Source organism: Pelmatolapia mariae, linkage group LG7, assembly GCF_036321145.2.
Source record: "Pelmatolapia mariae isolate MD_Pm_ZW linkage group LG7, Pm_UMD_F_2, whole genome shotgun sequence".
NCBI classification, from domain to species: domain Eukaryota; kingdom Metazoa; phylum Chordata; class Actinopteri; order Cichliformes; family Cichlidae; genus Pelmatolapia; species Pelmatolapia mariae.
In genome coordinates, this window is record NC_086233.1 from 47,289,454 (window position 1) to 47,312,596 (window position 23,143).

Sequence of the window (23,143 nt, forward strand, 5' to 3'; positions counted from 1 at the left end):
CTGAAACACTCGTGGCTGTGTTGGCAGTTGCAACCACAGGTAGCAGAAGTTCAGCAAAATTACAGCGCAGATGCAATTGTTTGCACACAACCACGCAAAGTTGTTCACACTGCTCGTTACAGATTTGGTTGAGTGCGGAGGCAGCAGGGGTGATTTGAGGGTTGAAATAATATGAGAGGCAGAGAGGAAAGAGTGAGAGCAAAAGGGAATGCGAGAGAAGGAAGATGAGAAGCAAATTTCAAATTTAGTAGCTGTGAGAGAAAAAAAAATTTGTTTGCAGTTTTGGTGGATGGATGGATGGATGGATGGATGGATGGATGATATATCTACAGTGATGCAAAGAGGAGAACAGCAATTGTCTTCATAGGAAATGGGGGTACAAAAAGGACTTTGAATATCTCAGTACTGATGCATGGATGTAAAATGACACAGCAAACATGGATCAGCTCTCATTCAGCTTTGTTAAAACTGCTTTTATTGAGATATTTGCCATATTTTTTACCTTAAAAATTTTCAGCTAATGAAAAGACTAGGTTTTGGTATGTTTTGTAAAGGTGGAGTACATGAAATTTATGGCCCTTCTGAACCAAGCAAACTACCCACCAGTCATTTCTCTCTGATGCTTCAGGTGAACCTTACTGCTACCACTCTAAAATTAATGATTGTTACCTACCTACAATTCCAAAGCTTTATTGTATTCATTTTAAAAGAACCTCAAAGCCTTGTTCCTTGGACCTCATGTTGGCATTATGCACATGGGCAGTGTTGAGTGAGCTATAACGTGTCATGCAGTATAAGAAAGAATTAACAGTGTTTCACATGTCTTGGTAGCAGCAGGATTTATTCAGTTTTAACACTCCATATGGTTGGCTATTGTAGCTCAACGGCATACCCCACCCAGCTGCTTGTGACACATTTTGCTGGCACAGAGTGCAGCATCAGAGGCCACTTTGATCAGACTGTCTGTCAGCTGCCATAAGGACAAGGCTTGACTGAGAAGAAGGCCAAAAAGACTTGTTAGACACATAATTAGATGTCTTCTAATTAGACAGTCATGCTTCATTGTAAGATTTTACATACTAATTTGCAGTTCTTTCCTCATAAAAAGCATTTATCAGAGTATAGTAGATCATAAACCTAGATATTATCTGCTTCTTTGTCCTCTGTGACCTCCCCGATAGATAAAAAGGACACAAAAGTATGGCTTATTATTGCTGTTTTTCTTAAAGACAATCACATGTAGAGATGACTGAATGACAGATGTGTTGTAGATATATATTTGATCCTACTCTTGTGTTTATTTTTCTGTACATTTCTCTCAACCAGATGGTTTCCATAGCAGCAATTAATAACCCACACACACGCTGCAAAACGTACCTTTTTTTTAAAAAAAAAGCGCTTATCTGTTGTGGTGATAAAATACTTTTCAAGACAATTTTCCAGTAATGCCGCCTTTCGAAAGTGTTTGAAGAAACCGAGGCCACACAGCGAGGCCATTGGGGTGTTGTGCTGATGCTTTGTTAGATAGTCATGCCACAGCCAAAGCAAAACCTTGTGTTGTTAGTTCTCTTTTGCACCCTTACACCTTTCTCATCTTGAACTATTGTTGCACGGGCCATCACTGACATGCTATTATCCCCGCATGAAAGAACACTGACAACAAGGCTAAAGGAATCCTTTTCTCTGAGAGGAGCTAGGCTCACAGACCAAGACAAGGGCTTCAAACTACCCAAAATCATCTCTTCTGGGTGTTCCTCAGTAGGTATAGCTATTTGGCAGACTCATCTTAGATGTTCATGCCCTGCATGTCAAAGCAGAACGTCTTACTGTGCAAAATGTACATCATAAGTACATGTGTTGATGTCCTTATTCTTGTAATTTCATGTTGGCAAATACATAACACTGTATCTCCAAGAATGTTACAGAAATGTTTGATCTTTGCATGAACACTGAATCTGTGTGCACAAGATGCTTATTAGAGCAGAAAGCGGAATTTTGCCTCCATCTGATTTACATCAGGTGCAAGACCATGGAAGGGTAATTATCGCTGATAGAAATATTTTTATTATAGAGTTCTAGTTGTAGTGGAAATGATAGGTCTGCTTTACAGCATTTGCGGACTCCAGCTTACACCCCCCTTTCTTTTGTCTACGACTGATTATCCTGGAATGTTTGTTTAGACTCATCCCCTGTATGGGAGCGTCACCTGGAATTTGTAGTAGTGCCCTAGATGAAGACGAGCTCTCAGATACACCTGGTGAGGGACAACAAAGAGAAGAGATTAACCATCCTGTAAGGGATCTTTTAACCACGGATGACATCTCTCACATGATCCGAACGCAGTCAATTTGAAAGTAACGTAAGCAATAAAGACGCCAAATAGAGAAAACTCATAAAGTAAGTAAAAAAAATAAAAGTTGTCATTTTTAAACCAGGACTGAAGTCAGCATTTAAAGTACTTTTTCAACTGCCATTTGTATTTACTGTTTGGTTCTTGGACCACTGTTCATTTAAACCCATTTTAATTGGAGATTGTGTATCTGAATTTCAGGAGCGGGACCACGCCTCCAAACACGCTCCTTCCGGTTGCCATCTATATAGGTTCCCCCCAGTTCTGCAACTGTTCATTCTCGTTTATGTGCCCCACCCTCCCTCGCTCCCTCCTTGTTCTCAATTCTTTAACTTCTTCACTTCTATTTAGTACATGGGGATCTGCCAGGCCCGGGAGCCATCGCCATTCCCCTTCGAGGCCTTCCCCAAACCACAGCTCAATTCATGTCCAAGCATTCACCTTTATCTACTAAAACGCTGTCAGTCCTAAAATGAGGAAGTGGGCCCAGCTAGTGAAATTTGTACAAAACAACACTTACTTAATGCTGAAAGACAATTTCCAGTCAGTGCATGATTCTTAGACTAAAATAAACATGATCAGAGAAGCTAAAACAGGGTTTGTACTGTAAAGCATTTAAAATTGTCACTCATGAGGAATAATTGTAAAAAAGCACAACCAGGGTTTAGGTAGGTATCAAAACAAATGTAATTTAACAGACTAGTTCCTTTCACATATACTGTAGCCTCAGGGTATTAATTCATTTGCACATGTAGCTTTCAGTGATTTATTTATTTATTTAGCTGGCTTTGCACGCACTCTCCTCCAAAATATAAATATTATGTCCTAAGCTTTTCACCTGTGAAGATTCACATGTTGATATGCATTCAGATATGAGGCAGATGAAAAGAAAACAATATTTGTACTTGGAAATATTAAATATAGAATTCTTAACCATTTTTTAAATTCTGAAATTTCTTTGCTTTACTGAACTACTTGTAAACTTTTTCCTGCGGACAGGATGCAATGTACATGTTTTTTTTTTCACATTCCTTCCTGAGTACTAATGCTTGTAGAGATCCTTTCTAGGTCTGTGTCTGACAAAGGGCTGTTGTTTTCCCAGCTTTTTCTCTTTTCACACGCCAGCTTCTCTGGCTCAGAACAGCTGCTGAGGCATTAGAATAAAATTAAGGGAATATTTTTTTTTCTGCTCACTGCTGATGTGGTTGTAATATTGATTCTGTTCTTCTCTCCTTCCTCCTGTGTGACCTCTGTTCTTCATTTCCTGGACTCTTACGGTATCAAGTGATTTATACATGCATTCCTAACCACAGCAGATTAATATTTTTGACTTATCTAGTAATGACTCAGTAGACATCTGTTGGGAAAGTCTGATAAAGCATAAGAGTCAAAAGTTACCTATGTATTAACCTTAGTTTCTTGTTAAGGGGCAAGAGGTCTGGGACTCCTATTTGTGACAGAAACACTAACCTGTGAAGTTATAACGTGCGATTATAGATATTGCACAATGACTAATATTTTACAAGTACAACCCTGTACCCAAAAAAGTTGGAATGCAGCAACATGTCTCAAAAAATTCAGATGGGGCAACAAAAAATAAGTGGTACTAAAAGGAAACAGCTGGAGGAACATTCTGCAACTAATTAGATTAACTGGCAACAGGTCAGTAACATGACCGGGAATAAAAAGAACATCTTAGAAAAGCAGAGTTTCTCAGAAGTAAACATGATTCAACAGTCTACAAAAATTGTGGGACAGTTTTAGAATAATGATCCTCAGGATCAGGAAATCTTCCAGAAATCACTAAAAAGGACAAGGACCATTTGCCATGTTCTCAGCGCTCATCTCAAAAGCCTGCATCTCTGATTGTACAGTATGGTGGTGCATTAGTGACTATGAAATTTGCAGCTTATATATCTGGAAAGCCAAATCAACGCTGAAAGGTTTGTGCAAATTTTAGACCAAAATGTTCTGATCCAGATCTTTTTTGGTGATGACCTTGCTTATTTCAGCAAGACAATGCTAAACACCATACTGCAACTATTACAACAGCACGGCTTCATGAAGTGAAAATTACAACAAAGAAGACCCAAAACTGCTCATCAGTGAGAATCCTATATCAGACAGGAATGGGACAACATTCCTCTCCAAAGAAATTAAACAACTGAGCTCCAAACTCAGGTGTTATGGACTGCTGTTAAAAGAAAAGGGGATGCTATGCAGTGGTAGTGCCAGTGTTTTATTTTGTTTAATCTAACCTATAGCCCAAATTCACAAAAAAGAAAAAGAAAAAACCTAGACCTTCATGCGTGTCTGTGAACTATTTTGCCTCCAATGACAAGTTGTTTTTGGAATTTGGTCATGCTACAGTGATTTGTGAATTGCCTTAGATTAGACAGCCTCCTGAAACTTGCAGAACTCTTTCTTGTTAAAACATTCTTTAGTTTTAAGGTAACCGAAATGATTAAGACACGTTTTTTTTTTTTTAAACTAGTTTTTACAAGAATGTTGCAAGGAGCCACACACCACCTGGTTCGACCCAGTGAAGGATTATTGCTTAATGCAGCCAACATCATATTCGGATGAAAAGGTTAATTTCCCTTTAAAGACATAATCTTTTAGCGAGAAACGTGAGAGCTGTTTAGAAACACAGTGCACGCTGAGTAGGTCTTTGACATGCAGTGTATTTGAGCTTGCTGAAGTCTGGAAAGTATTCTACTTTCATAGAAAAAAAAAATCAGTTCTGCCAGATCTCTCAGCAAATTTGTAAGATTGTGTTGCACTCACCCACAGACTGTGCAGAGACAGCCAGCAGACTCCATGTGCTGTGTGGGGGAGCGAAAGTGTGAGGTGCACAGATGGAGAAGAATAATATCAATAGGACTGGTGCGCTGACAGATACTGTAAATCTGATTCTTAATGAGACATTCGAATAAAGAATTTAACACCGCTTTTCTCTTATCTATACAGCAAGACCACGAACTACAGTTTCTACTTACTTTACACGATGAATGATTTTTAAAGGCAGTGAGTGCAAGCAAAAGTGCATTTACTTTGAAGATTTTTTTTTCTAAGAGTAATTGGCCACGTTTCCTTTTCAATAAATTGGAGCTTGATTTGAAAGACTGTGATTTCAGCTCGCTCGATGTGTTGTATACTTTACGTGTCAGTAATGGACGGAGGTCAAAGTGAGAGAAAATGGTAACAGAAGGCTAATGTTTGTGTTTTCAGAAAAATCTGATGAAAAACGTCATTGCACTGGCTGACTTTTGATGTTCTGATTTCCTTAGACTTGGCAGCCCCCGATAACATGAGAAATGATTTGACACGATACTTTCCAAGGGTAATTGACCCTTTTCCTGGACACACACACACCAAGATCAAAACGGTGTATCCTCTAGACTCCAAGAACCACTGATTAAGCATAATTTACAGTAGAAGTATTTCCCTTCCACTTCTAGGGTAGACCTGGAATTAGGGATGGGTACCGGTGTCCGGTGCCATGATGGCACCGGTTCTGACATAAACGGTAGTAACCAGACCGAAAAGCAGCGCACATTTCGGTGCTTTATTTCGGTGCTTTTTTTTCCTGAGCCAATTCTAGCCAATCATTTTACGTTTCCGAGGATAGTAGGCGGGGCCAGGTACGTACGTTCTTTTAGAGCAGAGCTACAGATTAAAAATGCCCAAGGCGAAGCGGTCAAAAGTCTGGCTGTACTTCGCAGCAAAAGATGCAAACTCAGCAGCCTGCAACAAGTGCTTTAAGCTGATACTGTGATACTGTCAAAGGAGGTAACACCTCGAATCCGATGAAACACCTGGCGACGCATAGCGTTTTTTTTTTAAAGCCGAGAAATGCGCCGTGTTTGATAGCTTGCTGCGAGACCTCACACCATGCACATCTACTGCGGGTGTGGTGCCTGTTATCGGACCTGGAGTTAGCAACATCTCCCAAGAACCCGAAGAGTAGAGTCCTGGCCCCTAGCCCTGCCAGTGTAGCAGAAATGATGACGGATGATGATGGCAGCAGCAGCCGTTCTTCTCTGCGTGAGTAGCTTAATGTTGTTCGTGTGTAATTTACGTTGAGTACGCTAACCACGTTATTACATTAATGCATGTAAGGTGAACTAGCAAACATCATCATAGCTACATGCGGCTGTCTTCTTGTTTGATGGCAGATACTCCCTTCACCCTGGCTAAAATGACCAAAGAAAAAGTGGAAAACAGTTAAACATGAGAGGTTTTTGGACAAAGTTTGTGTTTTTTCCATTGTTTAAACACTGCTTCCAGCCAAGAGTAATACCATATATGCCCTATAGCTGAAGAAAAGGCTAACATTGTTATCTTTTTACAAAAAAAAACAGCTAAACATGAGGTTTTTGGACAAAGTTTGTGTTTTTCCATTGATTAAGCACTGCTTCCAGCCAAGAGTAATACCATATATGCCCTATAGCTGAAGAAAATGCTAACATTGTTATCTTTTTACAAAAAAAAACAGCTAAACATGAGGTTTTTGGACAAAGTTTGTGTTTTTCCATTGATTAAGCACTGCTTCCAGCCAAGAGTGATACCATAGCTTCAGAAAAGGCTAACATTGTTATCTTTTTACAAAAGAAACAGCTGAACATGAGAGGTTTTTGGACCAATTTTGTGTTCTCCATTCTTTAAGCACCGGTTTGAGCACCGTTTAAGCACCGGCACCGTTTCAAAAGTACCGGTTTGGCACCGGTATCGGATAAAACCTAAACGATACCCATCCCTACCTGGAATAGTCATATGAGATGTGTTTCATTAAACTGTATAATGGAAGTCCCATGCAGGTGTATGTTCTGTAAATGACAATGCACAGTGCACATGTACGCTCATGTGTGTTGCTTCATCTCCATCTATGTATGTTGTGCACGATTTAAGCTGGTGACTGGATGTGGCGAGTTGCCAGCCAAGACTCAGTGTTTCTTGGGAAATGGAGAAAAAAAAGGGGCATTGTTCTAGGAGCAGATACCAGCTTTACGAGCAAATTCAGCTGGACTGAAAATTTTTTGCCATGTATAGAGAGCAGGAGTGGAGCGGGACCTGACAAAAGATGACATTGGTTTGTAAGTTTTAGGCAGTGACGCTCAGAGGGATTCCATTATGTGGCTGTCACACAGCATTAGGCGAGACAGCAAACACTTTCATGTGCGGATTACCATTTACCCGTTGGAGATAATAGATATTTGCCTTAGCTAATCCATTTCTCTATTGATTTCTTTCTCCCTTTAATAACTTCTTGCAAGCAAGCAAATTTTAATAAGTGCAAGAATGCTGACATGTAAGAAGCTGGGACAAAGGGCTGTGTTTGACACAGATAAGCTGTTTAGTGTAGTTTTCCATGCAAAGATCATTTTGACAGCTTTATTTATTTCAAACAACATATACTGTTTGTAAGCACACATTGTGATTACATGTAACAGAAAATCCATCTGCTTTCATGTAAGAGTATTGTGTAAGTGGGGTATCCTCTTTATTTATTTTTTTTAAAGATTTCAGAAGTAGGTCAAATGGTGACTGGTCATTTCTTTGACAGAAGAGGTCATTCCTCTTCTTGAAATAATTTCTAAAGCCTAATAATAATAAATCTCATGCCACAGCTTATAATATTCATGAAAAAAAAAAAGAAAAGCCTGGCAATGTTCTCCTCATTTCAAAGATAAAACCAGTGGATGAATTTATGCTAGTAATCACTGTCTGTGTATCCTAATGCTGATATAAACCACTTTTGTCCTAGATCTTAGGGGTGGGCGATATAAACGATATACGATAGAAACGATATAGATTTGGCCAACGATAGAGATTTTGACTATATCGCGATATCGCATGTTGATGATGTCATCAAGCTGCGCCTGTTTTGGTAGAAAGTATCACAGTGGCTACAAGCATTATCATCAGTAAATTATGTTCTCCTGACTGAAGTTTGGCCCGTGTATAGCATCCTGCTATGCGATTGCATGTGTCCCTAACCACCAGAATCCCTCACGTTAACTTTTATCGAGTGGAAAAAAAGTTGCCGTTCATCCTCCAGCTTCACTGTGCTAATGTTATGCTAACATAGCTGTGTCGCTAGCAATCACGTAGCACAACATTATATACCAGGTAGTCCAACTTCGGTAACCCTGCAAACGCCACTGCTGTTTAGTGTTTCTGTCTTCACTTATGTTGGAAGTGGTAGCAGAGCTGTACGTTTTAATTAGTTTCAAAAATCTCTGTCAGAACATGGTATGAAATGTTTAGGTGTAAACTAGCGAGCTAACTTCCTGTTAACTTCTAACTCCGTTAAATTTAATAAATTCTGTTTTCATGGATGCATGGATGTTAAACTTAATTGTTACACCCGATAAAGCAGCAACGCTGATGATTTAATTAAAGATGAAAGAATTTAGACTGTTTTTAACTCTGTGTTCGTTTGACTTTGGGACCTGAAGGGGACGGAGTTTTGGACCCAGATTACTCCTCACTACGGCAGCCGTAATGCTCTGACAATCCATCAAGCAGTCCATCAGCAGGCTTACCAAAGTTGTACTAAAACATTTTTTAACAGATTTCTACACGCCAAAATCGGTTCAAGGTCAGTGAGCACAACCAGAATTCATACATAAGGCACACTCTCGATTTTTGAGAAAATTAAAGGATTTTAAGTGTGCCTTATAGTTTGGAAAATACGTTATACAGCAGAAAAGAATATATCGTGATATATATCGTTATCGTACATGCTTCAAATTATATCGCGATATGAATTTTAGGCCATATCGCCCAGCCCTACTAGATCTATTAATAGAACAGTTGCTATTCCTGCTTTGCTAAAGAAAAATACATACATAAATACTGTGTAAGTCCCAACAGTTTACTTCTGTTTGATAAATCTAAAAAAAATGTTTTCTAAAATGATTTAGTAAGCTTGAAGTGCCTTTTCGTGGGAGTGCCTAACAGCAGGAGAATTACAGAATATTACAAGGATTATGCATCATTTCTATGATATCAATTATGACTAGTTGCTTACATCGTCAGACTGAATTACCTCTGGAATTAGATCATTCCTGATATAACAGCTAAGACTGTCAGTCATGAATGAACATTGATTTAATCACATAACATCAAATTGAAAAGGAAATAAATATTTTGTTATTCTAAGTTTTAGCTTAAAAGACCTGCAAAACCAAAAAATGAATATACTCGACATGTAGATAATAGTAACAATGAATGTAAGCAAAGATAATAAGGACATTTTCCACAAACATTATTTTTGGTCACAACTCCAAAAACTCATTGTGATGTCAGGTGTTTGCTTGTTGGAGGTTCCTGGTCCTTGGTTTCGGTACAGGTGAAGGCTGTGGTCTGTCAGGAACTTCGTGCACCTGTGGAGGGCTGTTTTCAGTCTGAACTTCAAGCTGAGGAACATTCTGGTAATATGTTCTTGGTGAAGGCTGAGGTTTCAGCGGTGGAGTGACAACCTCTGTTGGGTGGTTATTCTCGTGCTCTGGACTTACAGAGTGAGTCTCCTGCTTCTGTAGAGAAAGCATCCTCAGTTCGTCTTTATCCCTGGGACCCGTTTGGCTTTTGTTGCGTCTGAGTAAACAGCACAATCCAACGATAACGAAGAGCAGAAAAAGAATCAGACCACCTCCTCCTGCTAGCACTGCCATAACAGTTTGACGTTTAAAAGAAAGTAAAGGTGGACAAGTTGGCCGAACCTTGTCGCTACTCGCCTTGCTGATTTTGTTTGCCACATCACAAGTGAAACTTCTCTCACCTTTCAGATGGATAAGAGATATGCTCAGTGTTTGTTTTGTTTCACTTTTTAACATCTCCTTATCAAGCATCCATGAAAACACCAAACCCTCAGGTTTAGTAACATGGCAATTAAGATTAACAGCCATAGAGCTGAAGTCACAAGTATAACTGAGCTGAGGTTTTGATACTTTGTCCAGCACGCAGAGGCGCCCAGTCCATGTTTTAGCAGATGTACTACTGGGATGCAGTACATGTACTTGGTAAATCCCTTGACTTGAAAACTGAATTTTCTTAAGCACAAGTGATCCATTTGAAGTAATGTCCTCTGGTTTTCCGATTGACACTTTTCCTTTCCTGTAGAAAATGGTTTTATTGTTGTGAACCCATTCCAGGATATGAGAGTTTGTCAGTCGTTCATATGCAAACGGCAGAGTCAGACTCTGCCCAGGAGTGGCATAGAGATCACATGTATCTTCTTTTGCCATTAAAAGGTTGATGAATCCCAAAAGAATTGCAGCACCAAACATGGCTGTGAAATATGCCGTGAGATCCAGAAGTTTGCCCCAGCTAACAATTATCCAAAAGGATCAAGTTTTAGAAGTCAAGATGATTTCCAAGCCTCGCTCCAGGACCTGTTCTGCCAGTGATACATTCGCAACTCAGAATTTATCTGACTTTAATAACAAATTTGGGAAGTGAATCTTCAGTAGTGTGGAAACCACTTCATAAAAGTCTACTTTCAGTTCTGTAAAGTTGACTAAAAGCGCTGTCAGAGTCATGTGGTAACTGGCATTTACCCGTTTTCCTTCATGTGACATGAATATGCAGTGTGACATGGTGGAGAAAGAATTTTGGTCAAAATATCACTTAATAAACCATTACAAAAAGTAATGCCTTTTAAATGTTATTTATAAAAGCCACAGGGGATTCACTATTGGCATCACATAACTCCCTCTAACCATAGCTCTCCAATGAGGAACAGCTCCACACCAAAACCCCAAGGTAAAGCAACTGAGGATCTCTCTTTAAGACGAAAATACAAAAAATAGATACAAACAAGTACCAAGTAGTAGTACCAGTAATCACAATGAAGATGCCAAAAATCAATGCTCAATATGTTAAACTTATCATCTGTGCTTATTTGAAAGCTTTTTTTAATTTGTAGATGCAGAAACGTCACCCATACTGGAAGAGATCAGAAGACATTCAAAGAGCAACACCATCATAATAAATGACTTGATCTGTGCTCTGTAAAAAGAACACATCCAGCAATAGTATAATATTTCAAAAATGTAATATACATGCTACATTAGATTACTGAAAATAACATGAAAAATCACCAGTAAGATATTTCCCTGCTGGCCTTTGCTTTATATATTCTGGTTATTGGTTTTTGCCTGTCGAAGAATACAAATGACTTTTATTTGTGGAGTCTAAATTGGTTTAGTCATGGCCGCCTTTTCTGATAAAGCAAATGAGTAATGAGACCACTGCCTCATGTTAATATTTGTTACAAATGCCTTTGTTTCAGTGGCTTCAGTTAAACCGCTCAGCTTGTGTATTTTGTAATTATAAATGGTGCCCCTTGAAACTATAAATCTTTTCGAGAAGCTTTCCTTTGAGAGTAGACCTCTTCTGCAGAAAGTCACACAACAGTATTTTCCTTTGAACAGTAACAGTCTGACCTTATTTGCCTGATTAGTTTTAGTTCAACAAGTGTCCAGGTGGCACACAGCTTCAGCTACTTTCACGGTCTTTAGGTTTTTTAATTTGGTAGATGTGAAAATGAGCTGGCTTTTTTTTCCTCTTTATGCCATTAAATAAACTATTTGCTTTTGAAATGCACTTCAGTCATCACATTCGAGGGAGCGCTCTGTAAATCCTCCCCACAGCATTCCCGGTAAACACTGTTCATTGTTCATTTAACGCACAACACACCTCTGTCATTCCACAATTCGTGCCATCTATAAACCTTCAAGGTACTGCAATTACTGCCGTGGCTTATGCTGCACTGGCATGAGTTCATTTTGCACCCCACAACTATAATTTCATGCCATTAGCGGTGATTCACAATCTTTCTGTAACTCTCAGCACCTTCAAAGAAACGCTTGGCGAGAAGAACACCTGTTTCTTCTAGTTTCACCGTCATTACACTTTTTCCTACCCCGAGGGAACAGATTGATGTAAAATATTAGCTATTCAACTGAGTGTGCGCAGAGGGCTGAATGCAATAAATTCCTAGTTACAAATGTTGTAAAGATTACACGTGCTTGTTTGTGCGATGAATTGAAAGCAGCAGGTTCACAGACACGGGTGAAAACAGTCAAAGAAACATATGGTGTCCTTGTGTTTTATGTCATAGCTGACATGAAGCAAAGAACGTGCTTATTTCAAATTCTCCACCTTTTTGATTAGTGTCTTTAATACAGTACCTGGCAACAAACACTTACGCAGAGACGTATTTAATAAAGCTGTCGGCTCGAGGAGTTTCATAGCCCAGCTTTGCTGCATTGACAGGCGTGGCAGCAATTGTGTCAGTAGGATCATCAAAATCCAGTTGTGAAAATGTTTCAGCTGAGACTTCTTGTGTTCCTGACTATAAAGGTTTTTAGGCTTTCCCATACAAAAACTATAATTCCTTTTTCTTCCCTTTCCCAGAAGGTAAGCCCCACTGCAAGGGTGTTTTCAGGATTTTCTTTTAAAACAGGATGCTCAGCAATAAATACCAAATCAACTGAGAACTGGCTGAAACGTCTCCAAATTCATTTAATTCTATCTTATGTGTGTCTCTATAAACATGCATTAAAAGACAAGGTTGCTCTGTAACATTTTGGCAGTTGCTCTGAAGCACAGCATTCAGCCCAGAGGTGCTAACAAAATCTTTAAAAACATTTTTTTCTATTGAATGGTAAAAGAAATGAACAATGAACATATCCTTTCCTTGTGTAAAGTAAAGGAGTCACCAAACCATAGTGACGTATTTGAGAGGGACGAGATTTAGTGATTGTAATTTTGGTATTATGTATACAGTTATGTTTTTAGGCTTTCTAATTTGTTAAGGAGCCATTAATCATTTAAGAAGATGGATGGATGGACGGACGGACGGATGGATGGATGGATGGATGGATGGATTCAAAGAGGAGGACAGCAATTGCTTTTCTAAGAAAAGCTCATCAGGACCCCCACATAAGCTGTCCCTTTTCAGTGTCTGGGGTGGAAATTTAGGTTTTATAGGGGGAATTTGCCTGCCCCTACTACACTGGTCATATGGTCCATATCATTATGAACACTCCCAAACACACTCAAAGCTGCATGTCAACACCTTGACCACATAGCATGTGTTTCATTTCTATTTCACTGTGCTGGAGTAGAGCCAAACAATGAAAAACATATTAGTTCTTATACTTAGGCACTGCTCTGTGTAATGATAAATCCTGGAGATATTATTCGAAATGTTTAACTGCACCACTCAGTGAAGTGAAAGCTAAATCAAACTTTGCCTGCATCCTGTTACATTGCAAATGATTTTCCATGTCACAGTCTAATAAGCTAGGTTAGACTGTGCCACAACTGTGATCATTTCCATCTGTTGCAAAGGCAAAAAAAAAATTACTTCCTGATTTCTTTTAACTTCTGCCCTTCTCTTCGTTGTGTTTCATGTCCTTGTGTCATCTGCAGAAGTATTTCTTCATAGCATATAGAAAAGAAGACAAAGTAGTATTTGATGACGTAGTGACATAATGTGGCAAGTCAAAAAAAGATTTTGCAAGTGCAGTATTTAGTGGTTATACTTAAAAGGTTTTGTTATTCTATAAATTATTCAAGGAAAATATTATTGGGGCCCTAAAATACCCTCTTATTAATCATGATTATCCTTGGCATTTTTATTTAGTTGGATTATGCGAACTGTAATCACAGCCAGGGACAAAATGTTCTCCTCCAGTCTCTGTGATTTTATGCAAATGGTGTCCAGTGTTCAGTGTTCAAGTCAGAACCCAACCGTTTTATCATCTTTTGACATGCCCTCCTAATTGGCTACACAGTAAGAGCTGAATAGACCAGGCATGGGTTAATTGGCCTCAGTTTCTGGTCCCTCAAGCTCTGGGGCAGGGAGCCCGTCTGCCTAGATGATGTTTAATTCAGGGGTCCAGATGGAGGTGTAACAGCCTGGCTGTGAGATCTTTGACTCACACTTTATCCAGACATGGCTGTGGCCGTGGACAGCCTGTGGGGATGGCCTCTCCTACTCGTCAAAGTCAATGTAGTCCCAGGGACAGTGATATCACTCTGAGCCAAGTGTTGGTGCTTTGAACTGGATAATACCAGATCATTGGAAAATAAATTAATTTATTAAGCGATTTGAGCATAAAATGAAACTTAATGAATAAAAATTTGTAGCGTAACCTCGTGGATATTAATTGTTAGTGTTGACATTTGGAAGAACTCAGAACCAAGGAGTGCAAAAGAGAAGTCATACATTCAGTTTTACATAACTAATCCACCAACAACAGTTCTGTGTCAGTTGTAAGTCATCAAAACAAAAAAAAAACAATGTCTATTGGTTTGCATAAATCAATGCATTCTCATATACTTAGATCAATTAAAAATATATAGAAATGGGCGCCGGTTTGTGGTCTGCCATGTATGTGCTTAGAGTACGTCATGTAGCGAGGCAACTGCAAAGACACGTTTTAATTTGCATCTGAACCGTCAGAGTCAAGAAGTCATGAAGGCCTATGTTTTATCATCTGATTATATTTTATCATCCCTCTTTTACCAAAGAAGTGAAAATCCAAAGGAAGGAGACAGCGTGATTGGCATTTCAATAAAATGTAATTCTCCACCTCACCTCAAGCCTCATCTCTTGGACTGAAGTCAGGGCTCTAACACAAAAAAATGTGCATATACATGCTTATTTATTTCTGATAATGTCGTAATTACTAACTTCTCAACAGATTAGCCATGTGACCCTCCCGTCTTCAGAAAATGAGCTGAAAATTTAAAGCTAGCGAAACAACAACAACAGGTGGTTATAAGCTAAAGTTATTCAGTTCAATTTAAATCCAAATCACATCAACACTTCCCTTACATCGCTTTATATTGTAACATGGATCATACAAGAATACATACAGAGAAAAACCCAGCAATCATGTGACCCCCTATGAGCAAGCACTTTGGCGACAGTGGGAAGGAAAAACTCCCATTCAACAGGAAGAAACCTCCAGCAGATGCAGGCTCAGGAAGGGGCGGCCATCTGGTGGTTTTACGAAAAAGAGTGAAAGGAGGAAGACAGGACATAAGACAAGCAAAGAGTTTGACAGATTAAATTCTCATATCATATGAGTTTATTTGGCAACAGTCCAACAGTGTTACATCCATTTCAAAGAAAGTTTAATTAATGGTAGCTAACAGCAGCTAAAAGAAACTAACAGAGGCTAACAACAGCTCAATATCACTGAGAAGTGAACTTCACAAGGTTTAAAAAACTAGATTAATCTAGAAAAATACAGCAAACTGAGAGTCTACACTTACTACAGCTGACATTGTAGCGAGGATCTTGCGCTTGAATTTGGAGGGGTATGAAAACAGAGTTATAGTAATAATAATAATGATAATAATGATAATAATAATAATAATAATAATAATACCTTTATTTGTACAGAACTTCTCAAAACACAGGGTTAAAGAGCATTTCATAGTTTGAGAACTCAGTTGACTGCAATCTGCAGTCTACTGAATTGTAGCGGTAAGATTTTACGCACTATAACTTTAACCTCTTAAGCCCCAAGGGGGTTTCTGAGCTTCCTGCTCGAAAATGTAATGCCCAAATTTAATTGATTATTTTTCTGCAATTACAAACTCTGTCCTTACAATCTTGGTATCAAAATAAAGCTAACATTTGTGAAATTTCATCAGAGGTGTAAATATTGAAGCAGATATTACTGTGTCAAAGTTACTGAGACTGGAACACAGAAAAAGTAAGTAGATTTTATCTTCGCCTAATTTTTTTCTTTAATTTTTAGCATATAACCCTTTTAAAAATATGCCTCAGATCACATTTCATTCCAGAAATTCAGTAACCAACATATAAACATCATCTATACAAAGATTTGTGTTTCTAAAGTGAAACAGTGAAAAATTACAGCACTGTCAATACATGAATATCCAGACGTTGTACATAAATGTCCAATTTTGGCACACAATTGGACACCATGCCAGTTGAATTTTAAGAGCAGAAATTAATTCATTTTATTAAGAAAGACAATAAACTGTTAAAATCAGTGCCTTGAGTGAGAGTGAAATTGCAAACTATATTGCAGTGTAACTGTTAAGAAGTTCCTTTCTCAGTGTGCTGATTCACAACTTCAGCTCTTTCTGAATATTCATCTCAGTTAATCCTTATTTGACTGTGTGCTGGATTAATTAGAGAATAGGCTTAAAATTTTTTTACTAAAAGCTCACAGGTGACGTGTGACCTGCATTTCCATAATATAAGCGTATTAGTGAACTTAGTGAACACAGTAGCCAGTGCCAAAAGAGTGTAGCCTACAGCATGTGCAAGCAAAAATCATATCAGCCCCTTTAATGACATAATGCCGTGTAATCCTTTGCAGAGCTCTATCCTTGTGACCTTGTAATTTTGTTTGGACTATATTAGAAGGATGGCATTACAAAAATGTATTCCTTCTCCTCTTCTCTGATACGCTTGACTTCAGGCACAGACTTTGGGAAACAAATTAGCTTAAAATCTTTATGTTTTGAAGGATCTTATGTGTACAAATATGAACTTTTGCTTCTGGCAGACTCTGAAGAGGGAACCCTGCTTGCTCTGTTGTGCATACCTCAAGCACTGTCAGCTAAATCCAACAGGAAATTGTGCAATTGAAAGTGTTTACCTCCACTTTTTTTCCTGTATATATGCAACGTCTGCAGATTGTAAAGCCTGGAGAGTCCTTCTTAGTACACTTTCTTGTCACACTGCTGTCAAATTCTGCACCCATAAAATTAGACTTAAAAAATCATTTTAAATATGTCTGGTTTACAGGTCCTAGTGTTTTAAAGGGGGAAGACATCTTTAGATCATGCTCTTATGATTTTACAGGTCATTCGTTGCCAGTTAAAATCACACTCGCTACTTCTTCAAAATGGTTGTCGTGACGAAAGCCAGAACTCTTTTTTTGACAGGGTTCAAGAGATCGCAGTTTATATTTCCTCTTGCAGTACATGAGGCGGTAACTTGTCTGTTTTTGGTGATGCTAGTAGTGCGGTGAGAGGACAGGTGGGGTAAAACGGGAAGATGGTAGAGTAAGAGGGTTTCGGGTGGGGGACTTATGCACTTCAAACAATATATAGGCTGGTGCTTATCATTGTCGACTGCAGTGGTGCCGCCCCTAAGGAGGAAGCTGCTTATATCATCTTTGTTTTGCTTGGGCCCAGCTGCTTTTGCTCACGGGGGTGACCAGCTATCTGCTAATGCTGGGGATCTTTGATGTGCACAGGGAGGCTCTGTATACAGGGGAAGCACTCTAGCACCATTCACCCCAAAACCTACCTCCCATCAGCCTGCTGGAGTTCAAGTTTAAACAAATTAGAAGGGCTGTTTTTGTTCCCCTTTTCACTTTATGACTGCAGGGCATCTGTTCTCTGTTGTCCTCCCCTGCAATCCAGTGAAAACTGAGGAGGACACTTAAGTGAGATGCTTTGTCGTTGACTATGTGCTGCAGACATATGCAACTCTCCGTTGCATGAATGTTGCAGTGTATGACTTAGAAAAAGAAAGGCTATATTTCCTAGAAGTACCAAATCTGTCCCTTAACAATTCTTTCTTTTTAGTTCTTTATTTGTTTTAATCCAAACAGGATTTTAGGTCCAGGAAAGCCACCTCAAAAATGCTGTTAAAACAAAGTTTGTTGGACAGCTGGGAAGAATGAACAAACACTTGTTTTCTGAGATTTCGCCACAGATTATGTCATTTGTACTTGCCTGAAGGTTATCCTGTCCACACTTTGCTTTTGTGACTAATGAAACACTTAATCCTCTGCAGATGAAGAATTTACTTGATCTAGGAGCTTTCTTTGTTGTTTTCTGTATGCTAACATGCTGCCAATTCAGAAAGCAATAACAAAGACCAGTGTGCTACATGGTGATTTTGACTTTTGATCCTTTCATCCCTTTTTTTCTGTGAGTGTGTGTGTTCTGGCCTTTGTCTGCCTATTGAGTCACAGTGTATCATTTCAAGCCCCTTGTTTTCCATTTAAAGTTATATTGGTTTTTTCCTGCTTTTACTTGCAATATAACATTTTTATGTTTTTTTTTTAAAGCACAGTAGTTAAAATCTTTAAATTCAATAATTATCTACAAGCTGATTAAATCTGTCAAGCTGTGAATCTTGACAAACAGCAGAACTCTCAGTGGTGCGGGTTAAGGCTTGGGGTCAGTGTTAAAACCTGTGATTAATTGCTTGTTTGCCTGCTTAAGTGATTCTGTTGAACAAGTGATAATAGTGTGCAAAAACTGGTCAACATAGATGCAGACCTGGACTGTAAATCACTGCACACCATGAGGTAAGAAAGCTGGTTGACTGTAACAGAAGTTTTTGCTGTTGTTTAAAACAGAAAGGTAAAAAAAAACAACCCCAACTTGTTTTGTTTTTCTTTAAATGATAAATTATGTATACATTCCCTTTAGTTTTTCACAAGGCTAGCTGGTCAGTCAATTCAAAATCGTCTGCTGTTTCATTCATGAAAAACTAGCGTACAGAGTCACACCTGGTAGCTCGCTTTCAAATGCCTGTACTCAATAATTAGTAGTGGAGTTTATAAAGAGGGCAGTTATGTGGCATCTGTTCTTTGGAGCTGAGGGGAAATGCTGGCATCCTTTCTTAAAGTAGATTTGGAGTCTTAAGTTAATAACAGTTTTGATGCAAATGCCTGTATTTTGAATGGTGTTTTGTTGGGATTACTCAGAGCCGAGTACACTGCTGAAGATAGCAGCCAAGACCTGAACCCTACATCAGGGTGATGGCAGAATATAAAACAATATTACAGCTTACTTAATGTGCTGTAATTAAAATGATCAAAGCATCAGCTAGCTTGAAAAAAGCCACAGGTTTTAGCCTGTGTACCTGGTAGGAGGGTATGAGATAAACTAAGCTAAGGACAAATATTACATTGTCTCAGACAGATATCAGAACAATCAGAGTGGAATGTTAGAACATGGAGGTATTTCAGTGCTGCACATCTGGCAGTTTTGCTGGTTACATCTGTATTTCAGGCTATCAATCAGTCTTCATTCCTTCCACTCTTTCCACCTGGCTTGGATTAGTTCACATGAAGACAGGATGCCATATTCTCCAGTCCTCTTTGGATAGCTCAAAAACTTTTGATGTGGCTTCAAATGTGAGAAAAGATCAAGAGATCAAAAACCCACTTGGATCCGAGAGATAACGCTGTCGGTCATGTCTGTCATTAAATCAATAAAAAGGCTATGTTCTTGCTTTAGTGATAAGATTGCAGGGGTTTCGGTGAGTGAGGCTAGACAGTTTGGCTTAAGTGATGTTTGAGTGTGGTCCCAACTGATCAAATCCACAAACAGTTATTTAGGTACAAGAAATTCTTTAGAAAAGTGGATAAGCCAAAAGGAAGACAGTAATTCTGAAAGTCACTGTTCTCTTCTGAGATCTTTGAAGTGTTTGGCCAACATCGGCTCATGTCTTCATTGACAGGATCACAGTCACAGGGTCTTTCAGCAGTAGACTGCATGTGATTCAGCAGTTTCATATCTTCTCAATTGCCAGCCCCAATTATTATGAATTTGCCGTGTTTATGATTTAATATAAAGGAGTCTGAAAGAAACAACTTAAATTGCTTTTTCTAATTATTCAAGTATTTCAGTTATTATCAAAGCATTCCCAGAAACTGGAATTAGACACATTTCTGGATATTTAAATATGGAGGTTTACGTTAAATGTAAAATGTCTTCTTTTCACATGAATTTATACAAAAATGTGCATGAACTCCATTTGTATGTGTGTGTGTGTGTGTGTGTGTGTGTGTGTGTGTGTGTGTGTGTAAATACTCTTAAAAGCTAATCTACCTTTAAATAATTCTTTTCCATTAAGTCTTTATCATCCAATCAAAAAAGAGAAAAGATTTCAAGATTTCCTGTCAAGTACGGCTTATCTTCGCAGTCCAGAGATTCATTTAATGCTGAGCTTAACTTCAAATGATTTTTGAGAAGGATATGGTGACCAAGAAGAAGAGGTCAGCCTTTTTCTTTTTGCCATGACACTTTCATGTAGGTCAAATAGCTTATAAGCAGCCCGGTATGGGGCCCTGCCTCTCATAGCTTGGACTTGTTGTCTGGGGACACAGAAGAGACACAGAAAGGAGGATTGAATTCAAAGCACTGTGAGTACTGTTCTCTCAATTCCTCTATAATCCTCATGCTTACTAACTCATGAGCTAAGACTGTTCGGCAGCATCAACTCTTCCAAGAATCGCATGTGTACTGAAGCTTCTGTGTTTCGGTTAACACAACAAGGGTCAGTCTGCTGTACAGATTGCTTGAGAGATTATAGCCAGTCACCGGAAAAAAGATAAAATAACAAAGGTTTTCCCATTTGTCTCCATGCACAATTGCTTCCATGGCTTGAAACAAAAGCATAAAGAAATACAAAGGATGGCTGCGAATACAAAGAGTCAAATTGGTTTTCTTTTAGCTTGGCTTTTTAATGAACAATAAAATCTCTCAAAAAACCAAACTACATATATATATATATATATCAATCAATCAGAACATGCAAAGTCACATGCAAAGTTTGCACCTACAGTGAAATTAGACTATAGTCATCTGACTAATACGACAGTTGAGTTAGGGTCAGACAAATTAAAAATCTTATGGCACCTGTAAGAAGTCAGAACCTGAATCTGACACTGAGGAGTGTCATTATGAAATCCAGCCACACATCGGGAAAAACTCGGTTTATGTTTTGGACAACTAGATATTAACTAACTCCTCAGGCTTGTCCACAGAATCAGCATTGCTGCTTAACTCCTACTACTAGCTCTATCTTTTTCAGTGAGTTGGGGTTTGATCTTTTTTTTTTTTTTTAAGTTTGATACCTTCAGATGTTTCTGATGTGATGACAGTATGTCACCAGATCTGTTTAATGTCAATGGAAGACACTCAGCTGAGAGTAGCTATTACCTGGTTATTCAGTGAGAGAGTTAACTTTCAAAGAAAAGAAAGCCTTTAACAACTTGACCACTGGCTAATAAACACCAAAAATCATACTCATGTGAAAATGTTGTAGCTTTGTGAACACTTAAGAAAGCCTTCCATTACACATGTTCTTCACAATTGTGTGTATTTGTGGGGTTATGAATACCTGATGAAATCAGTGCTGGCATCCTCACACAGAAGTCATGATGAAAGAAAAAAGAGGCTTGTCAAAGCGGGTTCAATCACAGTAGAGATGCAAAGATAGAATCAAATAAAATAATGATTTCTATTGTTTATTCAAGGATTTTTTGTATTTTTAATAGTGAACTACACAAATGCCAGAAAAGAATGAAGCAGTTTGACTCTGTAAAAAAGTAGGTACTTGTGGTGTATAAGTTTAGTTCCCACCACTGCAAGAAATCTTCAGATTTTGTCATACTTGGTCCATGTATTTACTCCAGTCCGCAGATTTAAAAGAAGTTTCCTCACCTCTACTTACAGATAAAAAATCACTGATTTCTTTGTCTTTACTTTCATTTTGGGCCTTTTCCCAGCACTTTCAATGCAATTTGTTTTCTAGGTTCTCCAAAATTGTAACCATTAGTATTTTAAGCAGACCAGAGCGGGGGCCTAAACAAAATCCTGCTAAGGTGACTCCTACCTGACCCGTGAACCATGTAATCAATTTGTCATTGCCACATAAGTCATAATCTAACATCCTAGTGCACGGTTATCCTGCCTATAAAAATGCTCTCTCGCTCTCTCTTTCTCTCTTTCAATAAAGCATAAGCAGGTGGACTGAACAGAAATGGACAATACAAAGATGAAAACTTGTGGGACTTTTTTCTGACGTTAAACACAAGATACCTGATGTTTACTTTTTCCTTCCTCATTTTGTGACCAGATAAGCACTTCGATGAGACATTTGAAAGCCCCAGTTTTCCACATGAGCCGTGGAGCAGGCATTCAGCTTACTAACACATCAAAACAACTCTGTCTTAGCAGAAAAATCCACTAAAGTTGGTAACTGGGACGTGGGAATGAACTGCCGGGCTATTAATTAAAAATAAGTAATTTAATCTCAATAAATCTTTGAAATAATGAGTACTGAAATGTAATGTTAATATAATAATTTAAAAACAAATAAATAAATACATTTTAAATATTAAATCATTGAAGAATTATGAATTAAAAATGATTAACTTCTCTACACATTTCCCACAAAGCTATTCCTCCTGCTAGTGAGTTTAACAAGGGAAAAAACATACAGTTTAAAATGGATTATTCTTTGGGTGTGTGGGCAGAGGGGGTATTTTCACTGACAGGTGAGTGCGAACACCACCCATATTCCTCCATGTTGCAGCCTAGCAGTGTGCCAGAGGGAGGAGACGCAAATGGGATCATTTCAAAGTGGGCTGTAACTACAAATCACAGAGATAGTGGGCGCAATAGTAAATCTTGTCAATGGATAGAGAAAAAAATGTGACTCCGTCTGCCCCGCTGTGGAATGTAGCATTGTCTCTGATAAGAGCGACGTCTCGTTGTAAAGCCTGAACATGCCGTGGAGGCAGAGGCCTTGGAATCATTGCTGATCTAATCATGCTACACTTTGACTTTGCATGTGTGCCAAAAGAGCTAGAAAGGGAGGGAAAGTGCGAAAATCCCCCGTAAGAAGGTGTTATTTAGGATTTTTATTGCAGAAACACTTCCAACGTGTTCAGAGAAGACTAAAATGTCTTATTATTATTTTACTGAGAGCTGCCAAAAGATCTTTAGTTTATTTTGCAGTTTCTTTTGGATTCA

At 38.5% G+C, this 23,143-nt stretch overlaps 1 protein-coding gene across 1 annotated transcript; it reads right to left on the reverse strand.

Annotated features, from left to right (window-relative positions):
- Window positions 1-9,569: 9,569 nt before the first annotated feature.
- On the reverse strand, window positions 9,570-10,675 carry LOC134632330 (hepatic and glial cell adhesion molecule-like). Its single transcript, XM_063481008.1, has one exon. The coding sequence runs from the start codon at window positions 10,642-10,644 to the stop codon at window positions 9,661-9,663; it is 984 nt and encodes a 327-aa protein (XP_063337078.1). The 5' UTR covers window positions 10,645-10,675; the 3' UTR covers window positions 9,570-9,660.
- Window positions 10,676-23,143: the final 12,468 nt, after the last annotated feature.

Excerpts from the sequence above, each read along its gene's own strand:
- LOC134632330 (XM_063481008.1), bottom strand. The coding sequence starts at position 10,644 with ATGTTTGGTGCTGCAATTCTTTTGGGATTCATCAACCTTTTAATGGCA.